This window comes from Giraffa tippelskirchi, chromosome 6 (genome assembly GCF_054371585.1).
Source record: "Giraffa tippelskirchi isolate mGirTip1 chromosome 6, T2T-mGirTip1v1.2.pri, whole genome shotgun sequence".
Classification (NCBI taxonomy): Eukaryota; Metazoa; Chordata; class Mammalia; order Artiodactyla; family Giraffidae; genus Giraffa; species Giraffa tippelskirchi.
This window is the reverse complement of record NC_137280.1, coordinates 19,424,892-19,452,804: the sequence shown is the minus strand read 5'-3', so window position 1 is coordinate 19,452,804 and position 27,913 is coordinate 19,424,892. Positions and strand designations below refer to the sequence as shown.

The 27,913-nt window shown below is 38.0% G+C and overlaps 1 protein-coding gene across 35 annotated transcripts in view; it reads right to left on the bottom strand.

Moving 5' to 3' along the window:
• Window positions 1-27,913, bottom strand: part of RIMS2 (regulating synaptic membrane exocytosis 2) — a 629,392-nt gene that overhangs the window by 375,003 nt on the left and 226,476 nt on the right. For all 35 annotated transcript variants that reach the window (XM_081502233.1, XM_081502232.1, XM_081502237.1 and 32 more), the window contains one exon: window positions 23,045-23,355. In XM_081502233.1, the coding sequence (XP_081358359.1) occupies window positions 23,045-23,355 (311 nt within the window). The remainder of the gene's footprint in view (window positions 1-23,044; window positions 23,356-27,913) is intronic.

Below are 27,913 nucleotides of genomic sequence, written 5' to 3'. Positions count from 1 at the left end.
TAATTTTGTAAACACAGGATAATTGCAGCACATAAAAGTTATGGAAAAGATAACTATTTGCTTGTCTTTTTAGTGATTCAATTTATTTCACTTCATTCCTATTCAACTAACATTCAATGAATGCCTACGATTTCTAGAACCTAAACTAGACATGTATGGACACAAAGATATAAAAGAAAATATGCCCTCAAATTGTTCAAAGTTAGGTAAGAGAGAAAGAAACATTGATAACAAGTACACTGAAGATCAGACAGTGGCAAGAGCTCAAGTATACAAATAAAAAGAATAGATGTATATATGTGTATATATATATGTGTCTATGTATATACACACATATAAAGGTACCAAATATACAACAAATATATAAAGGTACAAGAAAAAAATATAATTCTTACTGGAAAAAAAAATAAGAAAAGGTTTCATGTAAGTAGGGTCTCCCAGCTGGCTCAGTGGTAAAGAATCCACCTGCCAAAGTAGAAGACGCAGGAAAAGCGAGTTTGATCCCTGGGTGGGGAAGATTCCCTGCAGGAGAAAATGGCAACCCACTGCAGTATTCTTGCCTGGAAAATCCCAGTCCATGAGGTTGCAAAGAATTGGACATGACTAAGCAGCTGAGCACGCACGCATGCTCATGTAAGTAGAGACAGGGGCTGAACTTTGAAGAAAAAGTAATCTTTAGGCAGATACACTAAGACACACCCTTACTTAAATTAACCATCTTGAAAGTTAAAGTCGCTCAGTCATGTCCAACTCTTTGTGACTGCAGAGTCCATGGAATTCTCTAGGCTGGAATACTTGAGTGGGTAGCCCTTCCCTTCTCCAGGGGATCTTCCCAACCCAGAAATCGAACCGGGGTCTCCTGCATTGCAGGCGGATTCTTTACCACTGAGCTATCTCGGCCCTTGCTATTTTTCTGCCTGGAGTCTTCCCCCAGATATCCACATGACTTACTTAGTCATCTCCCTCAAGTCTTAACTCAATATAGGGCCTTCTCTCACTTCTAATTAAAAATTGTTAACCCTCTCCCCACCCCCACCTCCGCCCAAAACCCCCTTCCTTCCTCCCCAGTATTAATTTTCTTCTTAGCACTTGTCCTCCGGCCTGGGAGGTGTCAGCTACAGGTTGTGCCGCTCACAAATAAGTGAATGGCGCCCTCTAGTGTTCGTCTCCGCACAGCCCCTGAAGTAGAATGAACAGGCCTTCTGGCAGCCCACTCCAGTGTTCTTGCCTGGAGAATCCCAGGGACGGGGGAGCAGGGTGGGCTGCCGTCTATGGGGTCGCACAGAGTCGGAGACGACTGAAGCGACTTAGCAGCAGCAGCAAGTTATATTGCTACCAAATGTATTGATATTACTTCTTATTCCTTTGTCTTCCCCAACTGAAAAGCAGTCTCCATAACTGATTTTATTTTGTTCATTGCTATACCCTCAGCATCTAGAAATCTGTCTCTCACATAATGCTGCTGCTGCTGCTGCTGCTGCTAAGTCGCTTCAGTCGTGTCCGACACTGTGCGACCCCACAGACGGCAACCCACCAGGCTCCCCCGTCCCTGGGATTCTCCAGGCAAAAACACTGGAGTGGGTTGCCATTTCCTTCTCCAATGCATGAAAGTGAAAAGTGAAAGTGAAGTCGCTCAGTTGTATCCGACTCTTAGCGACCCCATGGACTGCAGCCTACCAGGCTCCTCCATCCATGGGAGTTTCCAGGCAAGAGTACTGGAGTGGGTTGCCATTGCCTTCTCGACTCACATAGTGAATATTCAATAAATATTTGTTGAATTATTGTAAACCCAGTGGGAACAGAATTCTAGGTAAAGAGGAATAGCATGAGCAAATACTTAGAATTTAATAATGAAGGATTTTAAAAAATTCATTATTTATCTGCTGCAGCTGTAGGCTGTGGGGGGAGAGAAAAAAGTGGTGAGAGACGAGGTTAAAAAAGACAGAGATAGTGAGCCTCAGAAAGCAGAATGATAGGGTTTTCAGTCAGAAAAAAAATCAACGTTTCAATTGAAATTTTATTCCTAATTTTGTAATCTTGTGAAATCATTGCAGTAAAAAGGGGGATCTCTTAAACCCCACCTTATAACATCATCATGGAAATTAGAATTCAATGCCTTAAATTTTTTCACACAGCACAGAACAGAGTCAGCTCAGTTCAGTCTCTCAGTCGTGTCAGACTCTTTGTGACCCCATGAATCGCAGCACACCAGGCCTCTCTGTCCATCACCAACTCCCGGAGTCTACCCAAACCCATGTCCATCGAGTCAGTGATGCCATCCAACCATCTCATCCTCTGTCGTCCCCTTCTCCTGCCCCCAATCCTACCCAGCATTAGGGTCTTTTCCAATGAGTCAACTCTTCCCATGAGGTGGCCAAAGTATTGGAGTTTTAGCTTCAACATCAGTCCTTCCAATGAACACCTAGGATTGATCTCCTTTAGGATGATTGATTGGATCTCCTTGCCATCCAAGGGACTCTCAAGAGTCTTCTCCAACACCACAGTTCAAAAGCATCAATTCTGCAGCGCTCAGCTTTCTCCACCGCCCAACTCTCACATCCATACATGACCAATGGAAAAACCATAGCCTTGACTAGACGGACTTTTGTTGGCAAAGTAATGTCTCTGCTTTTAAATATGCTATCTAGGTTGGCCATAACCTTCCTTCCAAGGAGTAAGCGTCTTTTAATTTCATGGCTGCAATCACCATCAGCAGTGATTTTGGAGCCCAAAAAAATAAAGTCTGACACTGTTTCCACTGTTTCCCCATCTATTTCCCATGAAGTGATGGGACCAGATGCCATGATCTTACTTTTCTGAACGTTGAGCTTTAAGCCAACTTTTTCACTCTCCTCTTTCACCTTCATCAAGAGGCTCTTTAGTTCTTCACTTTCTGCCATAAGGGTGGTGTCATCTGCATATCTGAGGTTATTGATATTTCTCCCAGCAATCTTGATTCCAGCTTGTGTTTCTCCCAGACCAGCATTTCTCATGATGTACTCTGCATATAAAATAAATTAGCAGGATGATAATATACAGCCTTGACGTACTCCTTTCCCTATTTGGAACCAGTCTGTTGTTCCATGTCCGGTTCTAACTGTTGCTTCCTGACCTGCATACAGGTTTCTCAAGAGACAGGTCAGATGGTCTGGTATTCCCATCTCTTTCAGAATTTTCCACAGTTTATTGTGATCCACACAGTCAAAGGCTTTGGCATAGTCAATAAAGCAGAAATACATGTTTTTCTGGAACTCTCTTGCTTTTTCGATGATCCAGCGGATATTGGCAATTTGATCTCTGGTTCCTCTGCCTTTTTTCTAAAACCAGCTTGAACATCTGGAAGTTCACAGTTCACGTATTGCTGAAGCCTGGCTTGGAGAATTTTGAGCATTACTTTACTAGCATGTGAGATGAGTGCAATTGTGTGGTAGTTTGAGCATTCTTTGACATCGCCTTTATTTGGGATTGGAACGAAAACTGACCTTTTCCAGTCCTGTGGCCACTGCTGAGTTTTCAAAATTTGCTGGCATATCGAGTGCAGCACTTTCACAGCATCATCTTTCAGGATTTGAAATAGTTCAACTGGAATTCCATCACCTCCACTAGCTTTGTTCGTACTCAATAAATGCTGGTTTCCTTTAGAAAACTAAGGATTGAAGCTTTTATGTACAAAATAGAAGGCATCAACAGTGAGCAAATGAATGACTTTATCACATCTATACTTCCAAAACACAATTCTGAAAACAAAGTAGAATATGTAGAAAAGCAAATAAACTGAGAAGCAGGAAGTCAGAAAGAAAGCAAGACACGGGGTAATGCCTAAATAGAGTAGTAACGAAGGTGGAATTGACCAAAACCTTTATAAATATTCATTGAATATGAAAATCAACAGGGAGAGGATTAGGAAGTAATATCAAGTATCTTAACTCGGTCAGAGAATGCCTGGTAGTAAAACCAGCAGGATAAGGGAATGACAAAGAAGCTGCTACTTTAGGAGGGAATAGACACAGATTGAAAACACTGATTGTGAAAGTATTTGTGGAACAAAAGATAAGAGTGTACAATCTGCAGTTGAAAATACAAGTCTGGTAGATGAAGACCTCAGAACAGAAGATAAACATTTTGGAAATAAATATCATATTTGAATATGAAAGGCAATGACACGCAAGAAGTCCTGTATCGCACAATCTCAAATGCCAGCTTAACCCTCATATTAGTCTATCAAAAGTCAAAAGTGTCCAAAGTGAAAGTTGCTCAGTCGTATGTGACTCTTTGCAACCACATGGACTGTAGCCCTCCCAGGCTCTTCTGTCCATGGGGATTCTCCAGGTAAGGATACTGGAGTGGGTTGCCATGCCCTCCTCCAGAATCTTCCCAACCCAGGGATCAAACCAAGGTCTCCCGTATTACAGGCAGATTCTCTACCAATGGAGCCACCAGGGAACCCCAGAATTAGTCTATTACCAGCTATTTTTCTAGTTCAGGTGGAGTGATCGCAGAATTATATTTGCTTTTGAGAAGTACCTGCGCCATCTGGTGGCAAAAATAATAAATACAGGTTAATTTGTAATCATTCAAATTACTTGTCATTTGGTCTATCAATAATAGCATTTCCAGCAATAGCATTTCCAGGGAAAGGATCTTTCATTATTCATTTTTATCATAACTATTGTTTCTCTCCTCGTGTTTTAGTCTGGCCACTAATGCATTCAAATTATATAACTGGAAGAAGTATTATTGGCAAAAACATAACCTAATTCTCCAGGACTTTATCACTTCATAATTCAGTCACTGCATAGTCTAAATACTCCATAAGACAGTTAAGTAACTATGAAATTAAGAGTATTACTAAAGCTCATGTTGCTTTCAACAACTAATAGTGTGGATTGTTTAAGGAATAAAATGGCTTTTTAAAACTAGATATATGCTTTGAACAGACTGATCAATAGAACAGTATAGAATATCTACACTCTAAGATATAATTAAATAGGTGATAAAATGGCATCTCAAATCAGTGGAAAGGACAAATTGTTTAAAATAAATATAGAAGTCAAAGGAGTAATCGTGAAAAAAGTTAGGTTGGATCTGCATCTTACATCGTACTTTAATAAATTTCAGACAGGTCACTGTTTCACAGTGTAAAAATAAAATCATAATAGCTTTAGAGGAAATCATACTGATAATTTTTAATCTTAGTGAGGAGAGGGCCACAACAAAGGATTAGACACTTCTCCATTAAAAATATATACATAGCCAATAAGCACAAGGAAAGATGATCAACATCATGAATCAGGAAATGCAAATCAAAACCACAATGAGACAAAACTTCACACTCATTAGGATGACTATAATCAAAAGACAAACACAATAAATGAAACGTATGTCCACACAAAAACTTGTGTTATAGAATTTTTCATAATAGACAAAAAAGTGGAAATAATTCAAATGTTCATCAACTGATGAAGGAAAAAGCAAAATATGGTATATCCACACTCAGTCATAAAATGAACAAACTACTGATGCATGCTACAACATGCATCTTGAAAACACTATGCTAAGTAAAAGAAGCCACACACAAAAGGCCACATATTGATTCTTTTTTATGAAATGTCCAGAACAGGCAAAACCATAGAGATCTAAAGTAGATCAGTGGTGTCAGGGAGCTGATGGCAGGGGAGAATGGGATTGACTGTTCATGGGTACAGAGTTTCTTGTGAGAATGATGGAAATGTTCTGGAATTAGACAGTGGTAAAGGTTGCACAAATTCATAAATATATTAAAATCCACTGAGTTTTACACTTTGAAGGGGTGAATTTTTTACAAGTGAATTATATCTCCATTTGTTTAAATATAGAGACTCATATAAGAAAAATATTCTACTTCAGTATAAGATGCATTTATGTTTATACACTGGAAAAAGAACATAGGCAAAATCATAAGATAACAAATTGGGAGAAAATACTAGCAATGTAAGGTAAGCAGAATTCTAAAAGAACCCCTGAGATTCCCAAGACCCAGTATACACACCTTATGATCTCCCCTGCCCTTGAGGGCAGACAGAACCTGTGAATATGATGGGATTTTACTCCAGTGATCAGGTTACATCATATGACAAAAGGGAGGTGATTCTTTGTGCCTACTCAACCTATTTTAAGTTAATCAAAAGGGAAATTATGGAAGGTGGGCCTAATCAAATAGATTAAAAGAGAGTTTACAGAAATCAGAGAGAGAAGTCAGAGAGATTCAGAGCAGCATAGGCTTTCTGTTGGTATAAAGAAAAGCCATCATGCTACAGGGAAGGACAAATGGCAGGGAACAGTCAAAGTGTTAGTTGCTCAGTCGTGTCAGATTTCTTGCGACTCCACAGACTACAGTCCACCAGGCTCCTTTGTTCATGAGATTCTCCCGGGCAGAATACTGGAGTAGGTAGCCATTCCCTTCTCCAGGGGCTGTTGCCAACCCAGGGATCGAACCTGAGTCTCCCACATTGCGGGCAGATTCTAGACTATCTGAGCCATCAAGGGAAACAACGGGTAGCCTTTACGAGTTGAGGGCCTCAGTCATACAACTAACTGCAAGCACTGAATTCTGCCAACAGTTAGTGAGACTGGAAAAGGTCCCTGAGCATCAGATGAAACTACAACCCCAGTCAACACTTTACTTTCAGCCTAGCAAGAAAAGGCAATGGCACCCCACTCCAGTACTCTTGCCTGGAAAATCCCATGGACGGAGGAGCCTGGTAGGCTGCAGTGCATGGTGTCGCTAAGAGTCAGATACCACTGAGCGACTTCACTTTCACTTTTCACTTTCATGCATTGGAGAAGGAAATGGCAACCCACTCCAGTGTTCTTGCCTGGAGAATCCCAGGGACGGGGGAGCCTGGGGGGCTGCCGTCTATGGGCCACACAGAGTCGGACACGACTGAAGCGACTTAGCAGCAGCAGCAATGAGACTCGGAGCCAAAGATCCAGAACAACCAATACCCTGATCAAGTTGAGCATTTCTGCATAGGTTTAAGAACATTTAGATTCCTTTATAATGCACTATCATTTTTCACAAGTCAGACTGATAAAGGTCAAAAGTTTTATAACATTGTACTGGCTAAAGAATTAGAAAATAGATCCCTAATAATTGTGAACAGAAGGATAAATTGCTACATTCTCTATAGTGAACAATTTTTGCCAAAGCCGACAAAAAAAAATTTTAACTGCACATATTTTTTGACCAAGTGATTCCACTTGGGAATTTATGTTACAGATTTACTCTTATACAAGATTTTATATATACACATATATGTGTATCCATATATTTATAAGATTATTTATTACAACAGTGTTTGTAACGTAAAAAATTTTGGCAATAACCTAAGTTTCCATTATTAGGAACTAAATAATTTTGACACATCCATTAAAAATAATGCTGAAATGGGAATTCCCTGGCAGTCCAGTGGTTAGGACTCCATGCCTCCAGTGCCAGGGTCCAGGTTCAGTCCCTTGTTGGGGAACTAAGACCCTGCAAGCCATGTGGCAAAGCCAAAAAAATAATAATGAAGCACAATCATTTATGTATTGGTAAACATATGTTATTAAATGAAAAAAGAGAAAAACAGAATACTATATATATGCTATCATTTTAAAGGAATAAAAATATATTGTTGTTGTTGTTTAGTGTATCCAACTCTTTTGTGACCCTGTGGACTATAGCTGACCAGGTTACTCTGTCCATGGGATTTCCCAGGGAAGAATACTGGAAGAATTCAGGAGATCTTCCCGAATCAGGGATTGAAGCTGTATCTCCTGCATTGGTGTGTATATTATATACATATATATAATAGACACACATATATTTTATATGTAATATAATGTATGTATGTTTTTATATATGAAGAATATACGCTTGTATTTGCAGAGAATAAGTATAGAAATGCATACAAAAATAGCACCAGTGTTTGTAGAAGAAAAAGAAACTGAGTGGCTAGGATATGGAGCAGGTATACAGAAGTGGGACGTCATACACGGAAGAAGAAATACACTTTGAAGCATAAGACAATCTTTCCCTATGAGCTCAGAAGTTTTAAGATTTACTCCAAAATCAAGAGTCCAAAGAAGATTCAAATTAAAAAATGTGGTTAGTTATGGAATAAGCACATAAACTGTATTTTAATTAGCATAAATATTTTTCAAATAGCTATCAAAACTACCTCTACAGAATAATTTGATGAATCTAGAATAATACTAGGTCATTTAGGAGAAAATAACTTCAACACTTGCTGATAAATTAAAAATAAATTTAATCTAATTTCACTAACAAGTATATGCTATGAATGAGTTCAGAAGTTGCTCTTGGATTTTGCACCCAGTTTAAGAGACATGAAACATAAAATGCTATTTATATCCTTTTAGACCAGGTAATATTTTTATGGGCCAATGGCAAGATCAGTTTTGATACTGAATGTCAGAACAAAATGCACGCAGCCCTTCCTAAAATACTCTTATATATGTACCATTATATAGTTAAATGGTGAGGCATTTTAATAGGTTTCAAATGGCAAGAATTTATGCTTCATGCTCTATCTCAACCCTAAGTAGCATAAGTCCCAGTTCAACTATGTGTTATCTTGGACTTTGTAACTGCATTTTCATAGCAAAGTTTGGTTTCCTAACTACTCAATCTCTCTACATCACTTTTCTTTAAGTTAACTTACCATATAAATCCCCAAGCATTATGTAAAATGATGATAATATACTGGTTTTCAATATGAAGGCTACTACAATATTCCTTTCATTCATTTGTTCAACAGATTTCTATTGATGGTTGTCTTTCCTACCTCATAGAACAGCTGAATAGTAAAAACCATTTTGGAAAGACACAAGAAAGAATAATTAGGATGAGAAATAGAGAAAAGACACTAAGATAAGAGTTTGTAGAATTTGAATCCATAACTCCAATTGTTCATAAAGTTTATCCTCATTCTTTTCCTGGGGTTCTGTCAGACACCCTGATGTCTTTATAGATTAGTCTTCTTTTTCCTTAAGCTATTTGATTATTCCATTCATTCTGGTTTTCAGTAACTGTTTCCTGAGCACATTGATATTCATTGTTCAGTCGCTAAGTTGTGTACGACTCTCTGCAACCCCATTGATTGTAGCTTGCCAGGCTTCTCTGTTGGGGATTTCCAGGCAAGTATACTGGAGTGGGTTACCATTTCCTTCTCCAGGGGATCTTCCCACCCCAGGGATCGAACTCCCATCTCGGATAAGACAGGTGGATTCTTTACCACTGAACCACCAGAGAAGCCCTTCACTAAGCACACTGTATCAATTACTATGTAAGGAGCTAGGGTTACATTGATGAAGAAGATACATGACTCTTACATCATGAAATTTGTTTAATTTGTTCATTTCCTCCCTTACTTTTTGTAGAGAAAATTTCCTTTTTAAAAGGTCAACATTTACCAGTACAATGGCGTTCTTATGGTAATAAAACCAGTAATTTACTTTTTGAGCACAAAGAAACTTGGAATTCAAAATAACTAAAATTAATTTTAAAGCACAGTCATTTCATGTAAAAGAAATGTTTCTCAGAATGACATGTAAAATATACCTTCCATGTATGTATTCTTCTATGATGTTTTTGTTCTTCTTAAATAACTATACTAACTTTTGAAATAGATGCTGCTTTTTCACCAGATATTTTGTTTTCTGCACTCATGTATTCAGGGACTATGAGCCCCCAAGTGTATGGCAAGTGAAACAAAAATTTTGTGCGGGTTATACACAGTCAGTTAAAACACATTTTCAATTTTCAGCACCTTGCTGATGAAATACTCATTGCAAAGTTTTTTAAGTTACCAAATAATAAAATATATAAACATCTGCACGTTTACAGTCTACAATAAATGATAATACCACTGTAGAAAAAACATGCAGACTACAATCTAAATTTTCCAAAGACTATGCAAACTTTGATTGCTGCATCTCAAAAGCTAAACAATGAGCCATGACAAAGTTGGCTTATAACCACAGGGTAAGTGGGACAGTGATATTAAATACTTCTCCCATCACCACCTTTCAACCACACTTCATTTTGTCCACGAGCGCTTTACATCCTGTCCTTAAAAGAGAAATGTTAACTATCTTATGTCTGAAAAGTTGGGGAAAAGTTAAAACTATTGCTGGCTGTATTTCAGATGAGAACTTTGTTAACTGCACATGTGTTCCACACAGAATTAAATCATGTCAGAAGCTAAAAGTATAAGGTGGAGACCTATCAAACTCAAGCCAGTTTATAATGCAACTCAATGAAATATTTCATAAAAAAAAAAAAAATCCAGGACAAAAGCCAACCTATGCAGGCTGCCAGGAGAGCAGGTGCAAACTGGACTGTCCTGGGCAAACTGGCAAACATTGCAATTCTATTTATAGGTCTCTTAAATGAAGGAAACTTGACAATGGTTCAAGTTTAATTCAATTGAAAACAGGAAGCATTTACTCTCATCAGCAGAGTAAATGAAGTATAGGAAGTATACTCTCACCAGCAAAGTATAAGAGATCCAATTGTTCCAAATTCTCACAGATGTTAAATGATATCATGGTTTTCATTTTTGTTTTAAAATTGTAGCTTTCCAAGTGAGTGCATCAAAAATGTCTCATTGTCACCTTGCTTTGCATCTTTCAAATGATTAAAGACATAGGACATTCTCCTTATAGTTTTATCAGGTTAGCAGCCATTTGTATATTTCTGTTGTGAAGAAAATACTTTTTGCACTTCTCAGGTTTTGGGTTTTTTTTTTTAATTTTATTTATTTATTAGGCTGTGCCTGATCTCTGAGTTGTAGCATGTGAACTCTTAATTGCAGCATGTGAGATCTAGTTCCCCAACCTGGGATTGAACCCAGATCCCCTGCACTGGGAGATTGGAGTCTTAGCCACTAGACTACCAAGGAAGTCCCTTTTTCATATTATTTAAAGGTAAGTGTTCTTTATATTTATTTTTAAGCTACATGTATTGCAAATATTTTCTCTGGAAATTTCTTAAAGTTTAATTTGGTTATACATTTTCTTAGTATCTTTTGGTGAACAAAGTTTTTATTTTGATGATGTCTAGTTTGTCATTTTTTTTTGCCTTTTATGGTTAGCACTTTCTGTGTTTATCTACAGAATCTTTGCCTACATCATGAAGATAGCCTTCTCTGGTTCTTCCTAGAAGCTTTATAGTTTTAGCCCAAAGCAAAAGCCCAGTGATTTTCTTCTATAAGTTTTATACTTCTAATTTTTATTATTATAGCTATGATCCATTTTTTATTATTTTTATGGTAAAAAAGCAAGCTTCAAATTTCATTTTTTAAATGGATATTCACTGTTTCAGCACAATGAGACTTGTTTAAAGACCAGAATATGGTCTATCTTCTTACTATTCTGTGTACCACTGCTAAGAATGAATATTCTATTGTTGTTTAGTGCATTGTTCTGTAAATATCAATTAGGTCAGGTTGATTGATACTGTTTTTCAAGTCTACTGTATCTTTGATGATTTTCTGCCTACTGGTTCTATCAGTTATTGAGAGAAGGGTATTTATAACTCCAATAACTCCAATCACAACTGTGGATTTGTCGATTTCTCCCTGTAGTTTTATCAGTTTTCCCTTCATGTATTTTTAAGTTCTGTTAATACAGACATAGACATTTAGGATTTTTATGTCCTCTTGAGTAACTGACTTCTTCATTATTATGAAATAACATTCTTCACTCCTAATAACATTGCTTGCTCTGTAATCTACTTTGATCTGAATATAGCCAGCTTATGAGTAGGCTTAACACAGCATATCTTTTCCATTCTCTTACTATAACTATGCTTGTCTTTATATTTAAAGCGTGTTTCTGGTAGAAAGTGTATTGTTAGGTCTTCAATTACTACCAATCTGAAAAATCTGTGCCTTGAGGCTAGACAAACAATAACATGATTTTCAATACGGTTAAGTTTGTTTATCAATTTCCTCTTTATCTGATGTGTTTCCTATCCCCCATTTCTCCTGTCTTCTTTTGATTAAGTATGTTTTGTATTCCACTTTATCTCCTTTGTTGATCTATTAGTTATAACTCTTTGTTTTGTTATTTTTGGGTTTATAATACACATCTTTAACTTTCATAGTCTCTCTTCAAACAGTACTATACCACCTCAAATATAACGAAAGGGCTTTGCAATAGTTGACCTCCATGCCTCCTCTCAAATGTTATGCCACTGTTGTCATATATTTTATTTCACATATGGCATGAACCCCATAATAAAACATTATTATTATTTTTAATTAAATTGTCAATTATCTTCTAAAGATTTTTAAATAATAAGAAAAAAGGATTATATATTTATCCATGTATTTATCACTGTCATTGCTATTCATTTCTTGTGTAGATATATATTTCTATTTGGTATAATTTTCCTTCTGCCTGGAGAACTCTGTTTATTTCCTACAATGTAGTTATGATTGTGATGAATTTGCATGTCTGAAAAGGTATTTTTGCCTTCTTTTTTAAAAGATATTTCCCCTGGGTATAGAAAACAGCTTCATGGCTTTTTTATTTTCTTTTTAAGTCTTTTAGTACTTTAAAGACATTTGCTACATTCTCATCTCTCTTACATTGTTTTCAACAAGAAATCTGCTGTCATCTTTTTCTTTGTAAACATGTATGTATATAAACGTCTTTTTTCTTTGGCTGATTTTAAGATTGCTTCTTTATTACTAGCTTTATGCAACTGGATTATAATATGCCTTAATGTAGTTTCTTCATGTTTCTTTTCTTGCGTTTGGAGCTTGTAGAGCTTCTTAAGAGCTTCCCTTGTGTCTCAGCTGGTAAAGAATCCACCTGCAATGCAGGAGACCTGGGTTTGATCCCTGGGTTGGAAAGATCCCCTGGAGAAGGAAAGGCTACCCACTCCAGTATTCTGGCCTGGAGAATTCCGTATACTGTATAGTCCATGGGGTCACAAAGAGTAGGACACGACTGAGCTTATACTTAGACAGCTTCTTAAAGTTACAGATTTGTAGTTTTAGTGAAATCTGAAAAAAATCTGGCAATCATTTCTCTAAATTTTTCTTTGTACTCTCCATCTCTCCTCCCCCTTCAAAGATATGTATTTAACTCCTTGATATTGTCCCACAGTTTGTGATACTCTTTCACTTTTAAAAATATTTTCATTTTCTAAATTTTGTGTTCCATTTTGGAAAATTTCTATCAGTTTGATTTCAAATTCACTGATCTTTTCTTCTTCAATACCTAGTCTTCCATTATCCCCATCAAGTGCACTTTTCATTTCTAATATTATCATTCTCATCTCATTTTAGCATTAGATCACTTCAGCATTTATTTTCACATATTACGTATCTTACTTAACTTTTAAAATTATAGGAAATGCAATTATAGTAATAATTTCAACATTCTTGCCTGCTCATTCTAGTATCTGTGTTGCTTCTGGATTGGTGTCCAGCGTCTGGTTACTCTCTCACTATTGATTGTGCTTTTCTGCTGTTGTGTATGCTTGGTTATCTTTGACTGAATGCCAAAGAGTATAAATTTTATCTTGGTGGCTGCTGGATATTTTTGTATTCCTATAAATCTTCTTTAAGTTTGTTCTGGGAGGCAGTTAAATTACTTGGAACAGGCTTGTCCTTTCAGGTCTTGTTTTTATGATTTGTTATTCTGTCTGAAAGCAATGCTCAGTTTAGCATTAATTATTCCCCACTGCTGAGGCAAGACTTTTCAAAATACTCTACTCAATGTTCCAGCAATCTTGAGGTCTTCTTGTCTGGCTGCTGAGAACAGACACTGTTCTCAATGCTGTGTGAATGCAGGCCAGTGTTCCTCTGATCATTTTGGATGGTTCTTTACCTGACCTTGAGTAGTTTCTTCACATGCATGTCCCAATCATCCCTCCACTGAAAACACAAGGATTATCATCCTTAGATCTTTAGGATATCTTGCTGTTCAGTTCACTACTCTCAGGAACTCTGTCTAGCAAACTCCAGTGGCCTTGGTCTCCCCAAGCCCTCAGAACTGTCTCCTCAACTCAGGAAGACCTGTGGGCTCTGCCTATACTCCTCTCCTTTGCAACATCCTGCATGCATGCTAAGTCACTTCAATCGTGTTCAACTCTTTGTGACCCTATGCATTGTAGCCCGCCAGACTCCTCTGTCCATGGGAATTCTCCAGGCAAGAATACTGGAGTGGGTGGCTATGCCCTTCTCCAGGGGATCTTCCCAACCCAGGGATCAAACCTGCATCTTTTATGTCCCCTGCACTGGCATGGGGGTACATTACCACTAGCACCACCTGGGAAGCCCTTTGCAACATCCTAGAAACTCTCAAAGCAATATGCTAAGATAATCACAGGGTTCACATTATTTCCTTTCTCTCAGGATTCTCCTTTGTCGTCTGATGCCTAATTTCTTAAAAACCATTGTTTCAAATATGTCTATTTTTTTCAGATGCTTCAGGCAAAAGTGTAAATCTCTGCCTTATTACTCTATCCACACATACAGCAGAAGTCTTAAACATATATTTTAATTATTACTATTACTCTAAAATAATCAAATGCTCACAAAGATACTTGGAAGGTCATGAGTAACAGCCAGTAAAGAAATGATGGTTATTACCAAACTGTTAACTATTCATTATACAAGTTCTAACTCGCTTTAAAACTTTACACTTTAGATCCAAGATAATCAATTTGTATTCTGTTATTTTCTTGTCATGACTTACACCTGGTAGCATTTTTCACCATCTAACAAAATTCACTGAAATGTAATTTAGTCATATGACTTTTTGTTTTCCACTCATGTCTAATTAAAATCTCAGACCCAATCATAATGTAGTCCCTCAGTATTTTGTGTCATTATTTAATCAGCAAAACATAGAAATAAATACTTAAGAATTTATAATGCCTATAAAATATTCTTTGTGCTATGATTCTTAAAATGCTTCATAGTCCATTAGAAACAGGTAACTCTGTTACTTTTTCCTATTACTTTTAAATTTTTGTTTCACAACAGAATAAGGAATAGGAAAAACAAAAGAAATACTACATAATAAGACAACTACCAGAACAGAGTCAAAATTTCTTATTGAAGATCTAACCTAATATTCTCAATATATTCAATTTTAAATATGAATCATGCTGAAGTTATTTGAGCCATATGGTAAAAAGTAATATCTATACTGAATTTCAATAAATATTTGTTGAATAAATGAATTATTACAATGAGTTATTATAATATGAATGAATACAATCTTCAACTAATTTAACACAATATTGTGAATTACAGGAGAGGGACAATAAGTAGAAGAAAATGCTTCCAAATCTATACCATGGCAGAAGACCTTAAAATATAACATAACAAAGAATTTTAGAGCTGGAGGGCTTTTTAAGATCTTGGGGAGTGCCTTTCCTATTTCAGAAATGAGAAAAGTGAACACAGAAAAAAGACATACATCTACAAATGCTGACAGCAAAGGGAAGAAGTGAGAACAGGACCTACATCTAACTTCCAGTTTTTGTACCTCTTTCACCATACAAATTAGTCACACTATTTCTTGTTTTTTAACTTCTCCCAATGTTCTAGGAAGTGCTAAAAAAAAAAAAATAGTAAAATTTTACACAAAAGAAAAAAACAGGCTCTCCCCTGGTGGTCCGGTGGCTAAGACGTCATGCTCCCAACGCAGGGGCATGAGTTTGATGCTGGTCAGGGACTAGACTCTACATGCTGCAACTAAGACCCAGTGCAGCCAAATAAATAATAACAATAGAAGAAAAAAAAGCAATTAGCTGTTCTTAAATTTCATTAATTTTCAACTCTGAAAAGTATGAAGCACTCAACTTTTCAATAATTTCAAATGTATAAAAACATCAACTGTTTTAAAACAGTTTTCCTTTGGTTTTCCTGTAATTTTTTAAGAAAACACATAGTTTTAAGAATAGTTATTTCGCCCACTTCCCTCTACACCCCATCTTAGATCCTCTAGCCCGGTGGTTCACAACCCTCTTGATCCCAAAGCCTCTTTATAAAACACTTTGTAACATCCTCTTTACTACCCTGAAAAGGAAATTCAGAGAAAAAAACTGTCTTGATAAGTTACATAATTTTTAAGACATATATATTCCTAACTCTATAATAAAGAGAAAATAAATAATTTATAAAAAATAAAATATATTTAAATAAGTAAATGCACAACATCCCACTATGTTATAATAAAGGAGTCAGATACTTACAGCTACATGAATGTGGCCAACATGTACCCCACTCAGTAAATGTATCAGAACAGTATACTCAAATATGGAACGGTGCTGCCTTTAAGAACCACAAAAGCCCACTAAGCGTTATGCCTCTTAGTGACAGAGCTACAGAGGACACCTGCCACTGAGCTATTAAAGGACACTGGTGTTTCCCTCCCTGATGTCTCTAAGGCCTTTGTGCTTCGCCACTGGTCTCCACTAGTAGTACAGGCATCTCTTGGGAGCTTGTTACAAATACAGATTCTCAGATGCTCCCTCAAACCTATCAAATTCAAATCTTTATTAAATTGTCAGGTTATATGGATATAAATTAAAGGTTGAGAAACCACTGGGCACTCCTGGGGGACACAGTAAGGGAGAGGGTAAGAAAACTGCACATAACAAAAAAGTGGTTATTTCAAAACTTACTTTGAAATAAAACCATTTGAAAATCTCTAACAATATTTTGTACCTAAGTTGATAACAAACATTTGCTATTTTTGTAAATGAGTAAATTAAGTAAATACTCATTATTAATAACTTAGAGTTACGTTCTAGAGCCAACTTGGTATTCATCATTCAGTAAATACTAAAGGTCTATGTGTAAAGCACTGTGCTAAGATCTGTGCTAAAATAAAAAGTCATAAAATAGTCAAAACCACTACAGTATATAGTTAAAAATTAAACTAAAGCTCCTAAAAGCAAGAAAATATAATTTTCCTTCAAGCATAGTTCTAGGTCCATAGATTTAAATTAATTTAACCAAAGTTTCTCTTTTTGAGGCTGCTGGTTTCTGAATGATATTAAAGAACAAAGTACTAATAATAGTGTACTTTAAACTGGAGTTATAGTCTTTATGAGAATATAACTGTTCATTTTACTGTCCAAGTCAAGTATTGCTAGAAGACTCATTCCAGTAAGACAGGAGAGAGAAAGACAAGACAGTGAGAGAGGAGAGGGAGGTACGGGGAACAAGGAAACAGGCTTACCTGAAGTAATTTAAACAGGAACAGAAGAAAATAAGCAAAGAATGGAGAAATTTCAACACTGGTAAGAGAACTAATCACTCTCTCTAGGACAGGAAAAGGCAAACACTTTTTGTAAAGGGTCATAGATATTATAGGCTATGAAGGCCATATAACTGGTTTCTTCTAACTACTCAACACTGGAGTTGTAGCTGAAAGAAGCCACAGACAATTAGCAAACTAATAGATGTGTCTGTGCTCCAACAAAACTATTTACAAGACATACGGCATAGATTTGGTGCCAGCGACAGAGTTTGCTGATCCCTTGCTTTAGGGAAAAAAATTCAAAAGGTCCACACATACATGCTTAATAAATTAATATAGAACCTGCACTACAAAAATAAAATATACACCCTTTCTTGCTTATGATAAGGGGAATTATTCTTGAAAAGAAAGTATTTTCCAAATAAAAATTTATACAAATTATAACAAATTCCATTTTCTAGGTATAGTTACCAAAACTGATATTAAACAGGGACTTCTTCCCTAACTAAAAGTAATTCTTATTAACAAAAGGGGCTATTGGTTTGACTTGCATGAGGTTCATAAAGCAAGGATATAATTATAGGATACATTGAGTCAGTAAAGTACGCATTTACTAGTTACAGATGTCAAAGGCACCAGGAAAAAGAAAAAATTAAAAAAAGAACAACTACATCCTGCTTCTCCATAATGTGTCAGAATTCTACTGTTCATTTGGGCTAGCACTTTTTCAGTGAAAGAAGCATCAAGGGATAATACTGAAAGAAATATATTTGTTCTTATCACCTTCTTCAAAGATTAGAGATATGCCTTTAATTTCCCTACAATGGTGAAGTAATTACTCATAAATTTGTTGGATTTATTTTTAACATCCATAACCTCCTAACAATATGCACTCCAAAACTTAATAATCTATTATGTGATCCAGTGTTCTAGTATTTCCTTTTTACTTCCTAAAGCTAACTTCCTGGAGACCAAAGGAAACTATCTCATTCAGCTATCTAGTTTTTGAAGGAGTCTGCTTCCATTATCCATTTTATTGCCATTTATTCATTTAAAATCCTATCTCCATTGGTTGTCATCTATTTTTTTCATCCAAGTTCATATATTTTGACCATTATACTTGCCATTTCACAAATTTTCCTGATTCGTGAAGTCCTTGTGTAGCAGACACTGCTGCTGTCTCAACCCACATTGTCTTATTCCTTCACTGTTCCCTACATAGTGATGCTTTCTTACTGTATTTGTAATATTCTGCCTGACTGTTTTCTCTGGCACAGGAATATGCTTGAGCAATCCTAACCCTTATGGCAGAAAGTGAAGAAGAACTAAAGAGCCTCTTGATGAAAGAGGAGAGTGAAAAAGTTGGCTTAAAGCTCAACATTCAGAAAACTAAGATCATGGCATCCGGTCCCATCACTCCATGGTATATAGGTGGGGAAACAGTGGAAACAGTGGCTGACTTTATTTTTCTGGGCTCCAAAATCACTGCAGATGGTGACTGCAGCCATGAAATTAAAAGACGCTTGCTTACTCCTTGGAAGGAAAGTTATGACCAACCTAGACAGCATATTAAAAAGCAGAGACATTCAGTTCAGTTCAGTCACTCAGTCGTGTCCGACTCTTTGCGACCCCATGAATTGCAGCACGCCAGGCCTCTCTGTCCATCACCAACTCCTGGAGTCTACCCAAACCCATGTCCATTGAGTCGGTGATGCCATCCAACCATCTCATCCTCTGTCGTCCCCTTCTCCTCCTGCCCCCAATCCTACCCAGCATTAGGGTCTTTTCCAATGAGTCAACCCTTCGCATGAGGTGCCCAAAGTATCGGAGTTTCAGCTTCAACATCAGACCTTCCAATGAACACCCAGGATTGATCTCTTTTAGGATGGATTGATTGGATCTCCTTGCAGTCCAAGGGACATTACTTTGTCAAGAAAGGTCCGTCTAGTCAAGGCTATGGTTTTTCCAGTAGTCATGTATGGATGAGAGTTGGACTATAAAGAAACCTGAGCGCCGAAGAAGTGATGCTTTTGAACTGTGGTGTTGGAGAAGACTCTTGAGAGTCCCTTGGACTGCAAGGAGATCCAACCAATCCATCCTAAAGGAGATCAGTCCTGGGTGTTCATTGGGAGGACTGATGTTGAAGCTGAAACTCCAATACTTTGGCCACCTGGTGCAAAGAGCTGACTCATTTGAAAAGACCCTGACTCTGGGAAAGATTGAGGGCAGGAGGAGAAGGGGATGAGAGGATGAGATGGTTGGATGGCATCACCGACTCGATGGACATGGGTTTGGGTGGACTCTGGGAGTTGGTGATGGACAGGGAGACCTGGTGTGCTGCGGTTCATGGGGTTGCAAAGAGTCGGACACGACTGAGCGACTGAACTGAACTGAATGAGTTCCAGAGAGTTAATATCCATCAGAAATAGTCCTAATCCAATAGCAAAGTAAAGTTATGGATAAATATCCCCAGCTTCCTTGCCCATTGCATGGGATAACTCTGAGGAAATGATACTTTGTCTCCCAAAAGCACCAGTAAGATTGAGACACAATTGCTAAGAGGTTATGATCTTGAATACCTCCAATATTGTATTTCTTAACTGGATCATTTCCCACCTCCCTACAGGCAATGCTTTGGATTGCCTTATATATAAAACTACCTGCTCTTAAATTTTTGTGTGCTTAAGGTGGCCCTCAATCTAATATGGTCCTCTAATCTTAAAATTCCTGAGTTCCTGAGATTTTGCACTGAGACGTGTTCACAGCATACCAGCCGTGAAATCACCACTGCTTTGCCCAAGATAGGAGTTACACTGTCTGTTTCACTTTTGCTAGTTTTCAAACAACCAGCACAGCCATCATTTCATTATTTTCCCAAGATGTAGCAACACACCAGGTTGATAACTTTAGGAAGGAAATGGCAACCAATTCCAGTATTCCTGCCTAGGAAATCCCATTGACAGAGGAGCCTGGGGGCTATAGTCCATGAGTTCACAAAGAGTCAGACATGACTTAGCGACTGAACAACAACAACAAAGTGACTCATAGTTATCTTACCTGTTATAACTGAGTGCTCACGTAATAGAGGCAGGCATGCCTCAGCCAAGCTGGACACAGAAGGGGCGTGGGCGATGGGGCTGAGGGCACGCCTCCAGGGGCATGTCTGCTAGTGGCGGGCAAGGCTCTGAGAGCCAGCAGAGAAGTCGAGACAGCCAGACTCCAAACAGCCATGAGCCTGGAGGGTCACGGACACCAGGGGACAGGTCTAACTGGTAGCCAGCCTGGCTTGGGTTCTTCCACCTCAGCTGAGCACCTTTCCCACCCCACAGACATGGAGGATCACAATCCTCCAGTTCTCAGCCAACGCTCCCCTCTTTTGGATTTCGAGTCTGAGCTTTTCCATTCCTGGCACCTGGCGGGGTGTCCAGCCAGAGAAGACTGACCGGGTGGTAGACAGAGGTTGGAGGGCACCACCATCCTACCTAGGGTCAGACCTCAGGCCAGCGGCCAAAGTCCAGGCTCTGCAGAAAGATAGTTAAGAGCTGTCACTGTGAAAATGGGCGGGGGTCAGCTGTCCAATCCCTGGGTCAGGAAGATCTCCAGGAGGTGGAAATGACAACACACTCCAGTATCCTTGCCTGGAGAATCCCATGGATAGAGGAGCCTGGTGGGCTACAGTCCATTGGGTCGCACAGAATCAGACACTACTGAAGTGACTAAGCAGCAGCAGCAGGTGCCCTCAGGTTGGAGGGGGATCTACATCACAAAACGTTAACTCAAATTTTGTTACTAAGAAACTCCTATTGAGCAGACTCTGACGTTAACTTTAAAGGAGAGATTTGTTCTTTGCCTTCAAATTGTAATAGGGGCAGTGTGGGCAGGCAGCCCTTAGCATGCCACTCTTACCTGGCCAGCATGTGGCCATTAGCACAAGACCCTTAGAGCAGTGGTTAGAGGTCCCCCTCTGCCAACAGTCAGACTCCCAGAGATCCTCCAGGCAGAAAGTGCAGTGAGAGGTGGGTTGTGCCCTTTGCCCCAGATCCTCCTGGGCCTCCGGCCTGGGGACTAGCAGGTGATCTGAGGTGGCCTGGGACAGGTTAAGGACTGTGCCCTGCAAAGTTCCAGAGCCCCTGCCAAGTCCGCTCAGTGGCTGGGCCCAGGCCTTTACCGAATGGCGGGGGCAGTCTCCATGAGTCACAGTCAATGGAGGCCTTAGCACCTGAGTATGTGGATACTGTCATTAAGGTAACAGCTTCAGTCTATCCATTCAAGTTTCAAAAACTGGTACAGCTTGATCAGTTGTCTACCCCTAGGAGGTGGCCAGAGGTCGGGGTTAAGTTGCAAGAACACTGTACACCATTACTTCAGGTCCACCTCTGTGGTTGGGGCTATTTTCAAAGAAGGGCAATTGTTGTGAGCTGGGAATTAATCTGACTGGTATTTGCCACAAATGATTCTCTCCAGTTTAAATGAAAATCCTGCGGTCCTGGGCACCGGGATCCCTCAGTGATGATGTCCATGCAGGGTCTGGGGACCCGGTCCTGAGAGCACTGCCAGCCTCGTTAGCCAGGCCCGGGCCCTGGCAGGAGGACCCGGACTGGGTGCTGGATGTGAACACTTCTGGCCAGGGTAACCATCCCCTTTCTCTTAGCCAGGGCCTGGACCACAGAGAGCAAAAGGTGAGTCTCGGGACCTTGCCTTTTCTTGTCAGAACAGAGAATATCATTTGTTTTGGTGGAGGTTTGCGGGAATATTCTTACCCAACCATGATGTGACCTGAAAAACAAAGGATCTGATGCTAACTACACCCCTCCCTCACCTTTCCTTTAAAGGGCTTTGCTGAAAGCTTTTGGGGTTCTGAGGATGTGAGCCACCTGTCTCCTCTCATGCCATTGCAATATATCTTTCTCTGTTTCAAACTCCGAAGCTTGGTACCATTTGGCCTCACTGTGCGTGGGGCACCACTGACTTGCATTTAGTAACACTCAGAACCCACCATCCTGTAAGCACAACTTAGATTTGTGTTTCAACAAATGTATGACTTTATAGATGTTCACATGTAAATGTATCTGCCACTTCCAGATAACAAACATAGTGTAAACTAGATTTTGTTTAAATTTTCAGTTCAAACAGAGGAATATGGTATAGAAAAATAATCTTCCCAACAAAATTTTTCATTCTCCCCCTTCCAAAATTAGGAAATCTAAGACCCATAAACTATTTTTAAAAGTCTAACACTTTGAGCATGGAGAAGTCCATAGAACTGAGCCAAAAGAGTCAATAACAGAGTTACTCAATGGAAAAATCAAACTCATGAAACCCTTTCATCAGTTGGAAAACCACTTCATTCTTCAACCTGAGGTAGAACATTTGGAGATGTGATTAATCTTCCTCATTCTCTCAATTCCTCTTCCAGTTGGTCCCATCAATCCAACCTCACCAAAGTGTCTTAAAAAACCATCTCTTCTTCATTCCCATTGCTCTTATGCCCATTTGTCTTTCCTGGGATCATAACCTCCTATCTAGGCTCCCTGTTTCATTTCACTTTTTTATTCTGGAACAATCTGACTCCCTCATCAAATCTAAGACTGTTCAAACATATAAGAGCTCAAGTCCTAACATCACTTTCAGCATTTCTATAAAACATATGGACATTTACATATATTTAGACAACTCATTTGTTGCCTAAACATGTCGTGTATTTTTATTTCTGTTTGGAATGAAGATTAAAAATAATATTTACCTAAAGAGTAAGCAAAATGTTTACCTTTCTGAAGCTACGTCACTGGCAATTTGGTGCTTCACTCCTGACCCATTTTTAATAGAATCCTGTCTTGTGAGCCCATGAGATCGACTTTTCTCCACTGCAGGTACAGATAAGTCACCTGAGGGTCCTTGGAACTGGGCCTGCTCATGCAGTTTTGCTTTCTTCTCCTGAGGCGCCTCCTCATTCCGCAGTCCTCTGAGAACCTTTTGATCAGGTTGCTGTGGTGTATTAGATCCACTATTATAAAACCATGCTCCCGATTTAGTGAGGATTTCTTGTTGTTTTCGGCACAAATTACATACCCACATAACCTGCATGTGAATATACAGGGAAAAGAAATTAGTGTTTCCAAAGTTAAAAGCAAGTAAAAAGAGAGACAACAACTCAAGCTAACAATATATGTATGGTCATTCTTTCTAAAGTTAAAACATAATCCAGATTAACTACTAATGTTAATTAAATCACATATCTTTTAACTTTGTCAAAATAACTATAATGAAATAGACAATATTTACTGGCAGTAGAAATGCCAAACTAGAATGTAAAATTACTAGTTGTTTCTTTGTATTCTTTAATTGCTTTTTATTTAAATTAGGGGCATAGTAAAATACACAGAAAATGGATTTTGAGGCTAGAAAAAATTGGATTTAATACTAACTCCAAGGAACCTTGGCTACCATTTTTATTTTGTTCTCTCTTCAAATTAGATATACATTTCTCTTCATGTTTCTCCAACTAAATTCAAAGTTCAAAAAGGTACTGAACCTTCATGTTTATAAAACTTAGTTCCCTTAATGATAAAATAAGAAATAGGGATAGTAATATTCATTTTCCTATTATTGTTTTGAGGATTGAAATAATTCATATAAAATGGCACAATGGTACAATGCCTGGTTTCTGTTGGACTTTCAGTAAGTTACCTACTAATACTAGATTTATCTTTTATCACCAAATATATTACAGTTTCTTGAGGGGCTTTTATTTCTTTTGAGTAGCTCTTAACGGCTAAAATAAAGCTAGGAATATTGCTGATTAATAGAAACCTAACAATTTCATAATTTTACTAGGACACTTCACATAAAATGCACCATTTAACCATTTTTAAGTGCACAGTTCAGTAGTATTAGGTATATTCACATTGTTGTGAAACAGATCTCCAAAATTTGTGTGTCTTGTAAAATCCAAAGTTTATATCCATTAAACAGCAAATTTCCTTTTATCCCTCCCATCCTCTGGTAACCATCATCCTACTCTTGATTTGTTAATAGATGCATTTTTCAGACTCCAGGAATCAAAGAATTTTAAAACTAACATCTGTATGGGCAGATAAACTTTACCTTCTTCTGAAAAATGTTTTTCAATTAATCAAGAAAAAAAATCAAGTGTTTTTTAATGTCATATTTATGTCAAATACTGAATCTTAAGGCTGTCCAGATGGCTAAACATTTCTTCTTGGTTTGAATCAATTATAATAATATAAATAATCGCAGTAAAATAAAAATTCAACATGCTATTTTCAACTGATACAAGAATGCTTTTGCAAAATGCAATTTAAAATTCTTGCTTCATTGCCCATTACTTCAGTTCACATTGTTTGTATAGTCCATATCAAACAACACTGTACTTGATCGTTTTTATTTTGTTTTCTCTTCAAATTGAATATACATTTCTCTTCATGTTTCTCCAACTAACTTCAAAGCTCACTGGGAGCAACACCTATATCTTCTATTTGCATAATGCGCGTGCATACATGCTCAGTTGCTCAGTTCAGTTCAGTGGCTCAGTCGTGGCTGACTCTTTGTGACCCCATGGACTGCAGCACGCCAGACCTCCCTGTCCATCACCAACTCTGGGAGTGTACTCAAACTCATGTCTACTGAGTCAGTGATGCCACCCAACCATCTTATCCTCTGTTTTCCCCTTCTCCTCCTGCCTTCAATCTTTCCCAGCATCAGGGTCTTTTTAAATGAGTCAGTTCTTTGCACCAGGTAGCCAAAGTATTGGAGTTTCAGCTTCAGCATCAGTCCTCCCAATGAACACCCAGGACTGATCTCCTTTAGGATGGACTGGTTGGATCTCCTTGCAGTCCAAGGGACTCTCAAGAGTCTTTTCCAACAACACAGTTCAAAAGCATCATTTCTTTGGCGCTCAGCTTTCTTTATAGTCCAATTCTCACATCCATACATGACCACTGGAAAAACCACAGCTTTGACTAGATGGACCTTTGTTGGCAAACTAAAGTCTCTACTTTTCAATATGCTGTCTAGGTTGGTCAAAACTTTTCTCCCAAGGAGTAAGCATCTTTTAATTTCATGGCTGCAATCACCATCTGCAGTGATTTTGGAGCCCAGAAAAATAAAGTCAGCCACTGTTTCCATTGTTTCCCCATCTATTTGCCATGAAGTGATGGGATGGGGAGGGAGGTGGGTGGTGGGAGGGGTGTTTTGGAAGGGGAACACATGTACACCCATGGCAGATTCATGCCAATGTGTGGCAAAACCAATACAATATTGTAAAGTAAATAAATAAATAAATAAAAAGTGAAAGCAACTAAATATAGAACCAGAAAATAATGTTAAAAATTAAATTTGAACTTTTCTGCTTTATTTTTTAAAAATTTTGATTCATGTTAACAGTGATAATACATCTATATGATTTTATGATATGAAGTTATCTGGACTAAGTCACACTCAGAATATTGAAGAATAACATCCTTTTGCACCTGGCAATTGATAATGAAACAGGAATGAGCGTTTGTGAGACAGACAACTATCCAATCATGATCATCTGCAGAAACAGCTTACTGCTGCTTCATTATTTGTCACAAGGTAAGCAGGTTACTTAAACTCGTTCAGGGAGTCTCAAGAGTGTCTCTAGAACAGCAGTGTATGTATCACCTGGAAACTTTAGAAGCGCATCTTTTCAGGCCACATCCCAGACCTACTGAATCAGAAATTGGGAAAGAACGCAGAAATCTGTTATTTTCTTTTATTTATTTGCCAAATCCTACAAGTGATTCTGATGTTTGGTAAAGTTAAGAGAGCCACCAGGTCAGCAATTCCCAACTCAGTGTGTCCAGTGAGTTACAAGTGTGCTCCTCAGAGCGGCCAGGCTAGGCCAGAGGAGGCCATAACCAGCCCTACCAGTTTACCTCCGTGTAAACTAGGTAAATGCATGATACTATTTGTACAAATTTACAAATTTAAATTAACTCATTGTATGAACAGCACCATTTCCAGGCAGTGCAAAATGAAAAAAAAAAAAAAAGGAAGAACTAGAAGTACTATGAGCTTAGTTTTCCTGATCTGTTAATACTCAGTGGTCATTAATATATAAAACAAATGACTGCAAGGTGTGAAGGATGCTGTCTGATTCCTATTATAGACACTATATATTAATACTTTTCCCACACTCTCTGGGCTATCCACATTGTGCTGTGCTTAATCGCTTAGTTGTGTCCGACTCTTTGCGACTCCATAGACTATAGCCCACCAGGCTCCTCTGTCCACAGGATTCTCCAGGCAAGAATATTGGAGTGGGTTGCCATGCCCTCCCCAGGGAATCTTCCCAACCCAGGGATCAAACTCAGGTTTCCCCCTTCGCAGGTGGATTCCGTACCATCTGAGCCACCAGGGAATTCTGACTAGATCCTATGTTCCTTAAACTGCTGGCCTCTAGTAATCCTCATATCCTAACACTCAAGTACCCTTCTCTCACTATCTCCTCCTACTCTTGGATTAAGAATCTATTAATCTTTAAGGATCAGTAAGCCTAAATCCACTCACTTAAATTAATAAAGAAACTGACAATTTCACTTGAAGCCCTTTACATACACCACAACTTATCAATTACTGTTACTGAACAATGTCTTACAAACACATACATGTGCTGTGACGTGAATTTTCACTAATTGGCTCTGAAACAACTGATGTCTATTAGAGCTGAATTCTGTGTCTGTGGAAAAAAATTAACTAATTTGGGATAAAATAGCAGGACTTTTACTAATGGAATCCTTTAGCCAGTTAAGTTAACCAGCAAATATACCTTATGATAAATGCTTTTAAAACATCTTAGAAATATATATGCTCATAAATCACCAAGGTTAAAGCTTATTAGTTTGGCTGGTCATCATTTATCAAAAAAAAAAAGAAAAAAATCTAGGCCCTGAGAATACAAAGACACAGAGGATTCAAAATTATAAGGTAATATTATTTTCAGTTCTAAATATGCCAATATTTTCAAAGTAATACAGCAATATAAGAGGTGAAATACTAGTGACCCAAATTTGTCCCTTATTACCGTATATTCCATTCCACAAACATCCTTGTTGTTAAAAAGGGGAAAAAACTAAGGAAAATAGGAATATCTCTTCAAAACTATAAAAATGGTAAATGTAACAGCTAAATCTCATAGTCACAAACAAAATTATGTTAACTGCATACAATAACTTAAAGGAATGTAAACCTCTGAAAACTCTGATTTTCATCTAAATAGGGATAATAAATAATAGAGTATTTCAGAGAAATGAAGGATTACTGCTTAGAGACTGGTGCTAATGAGACCAAGGCAAAGCTGATAAAACCAGCTAACTTTGCACAGAATAAAAGAATTTACTAAACTCCAGTCTAATCAGACTAGGCTCTACCACTAATCTATAATGCTTATCGATGTGTGCATTTGTCAGAAAAAAAGTGTTAAATTGATTAGTTTAACCCTATCACATGACTAGAAAACTGTGGAAGATGCTAACTAGCTATTAAATTTATTTCCCATTTCTCTTAGAAAATTACATTTCCCTATCTCCCTTGTAGAGATGGCCATTATTACGTTCTACCCGATGGATTACAAGCGAAATGATGTGTGCCATTT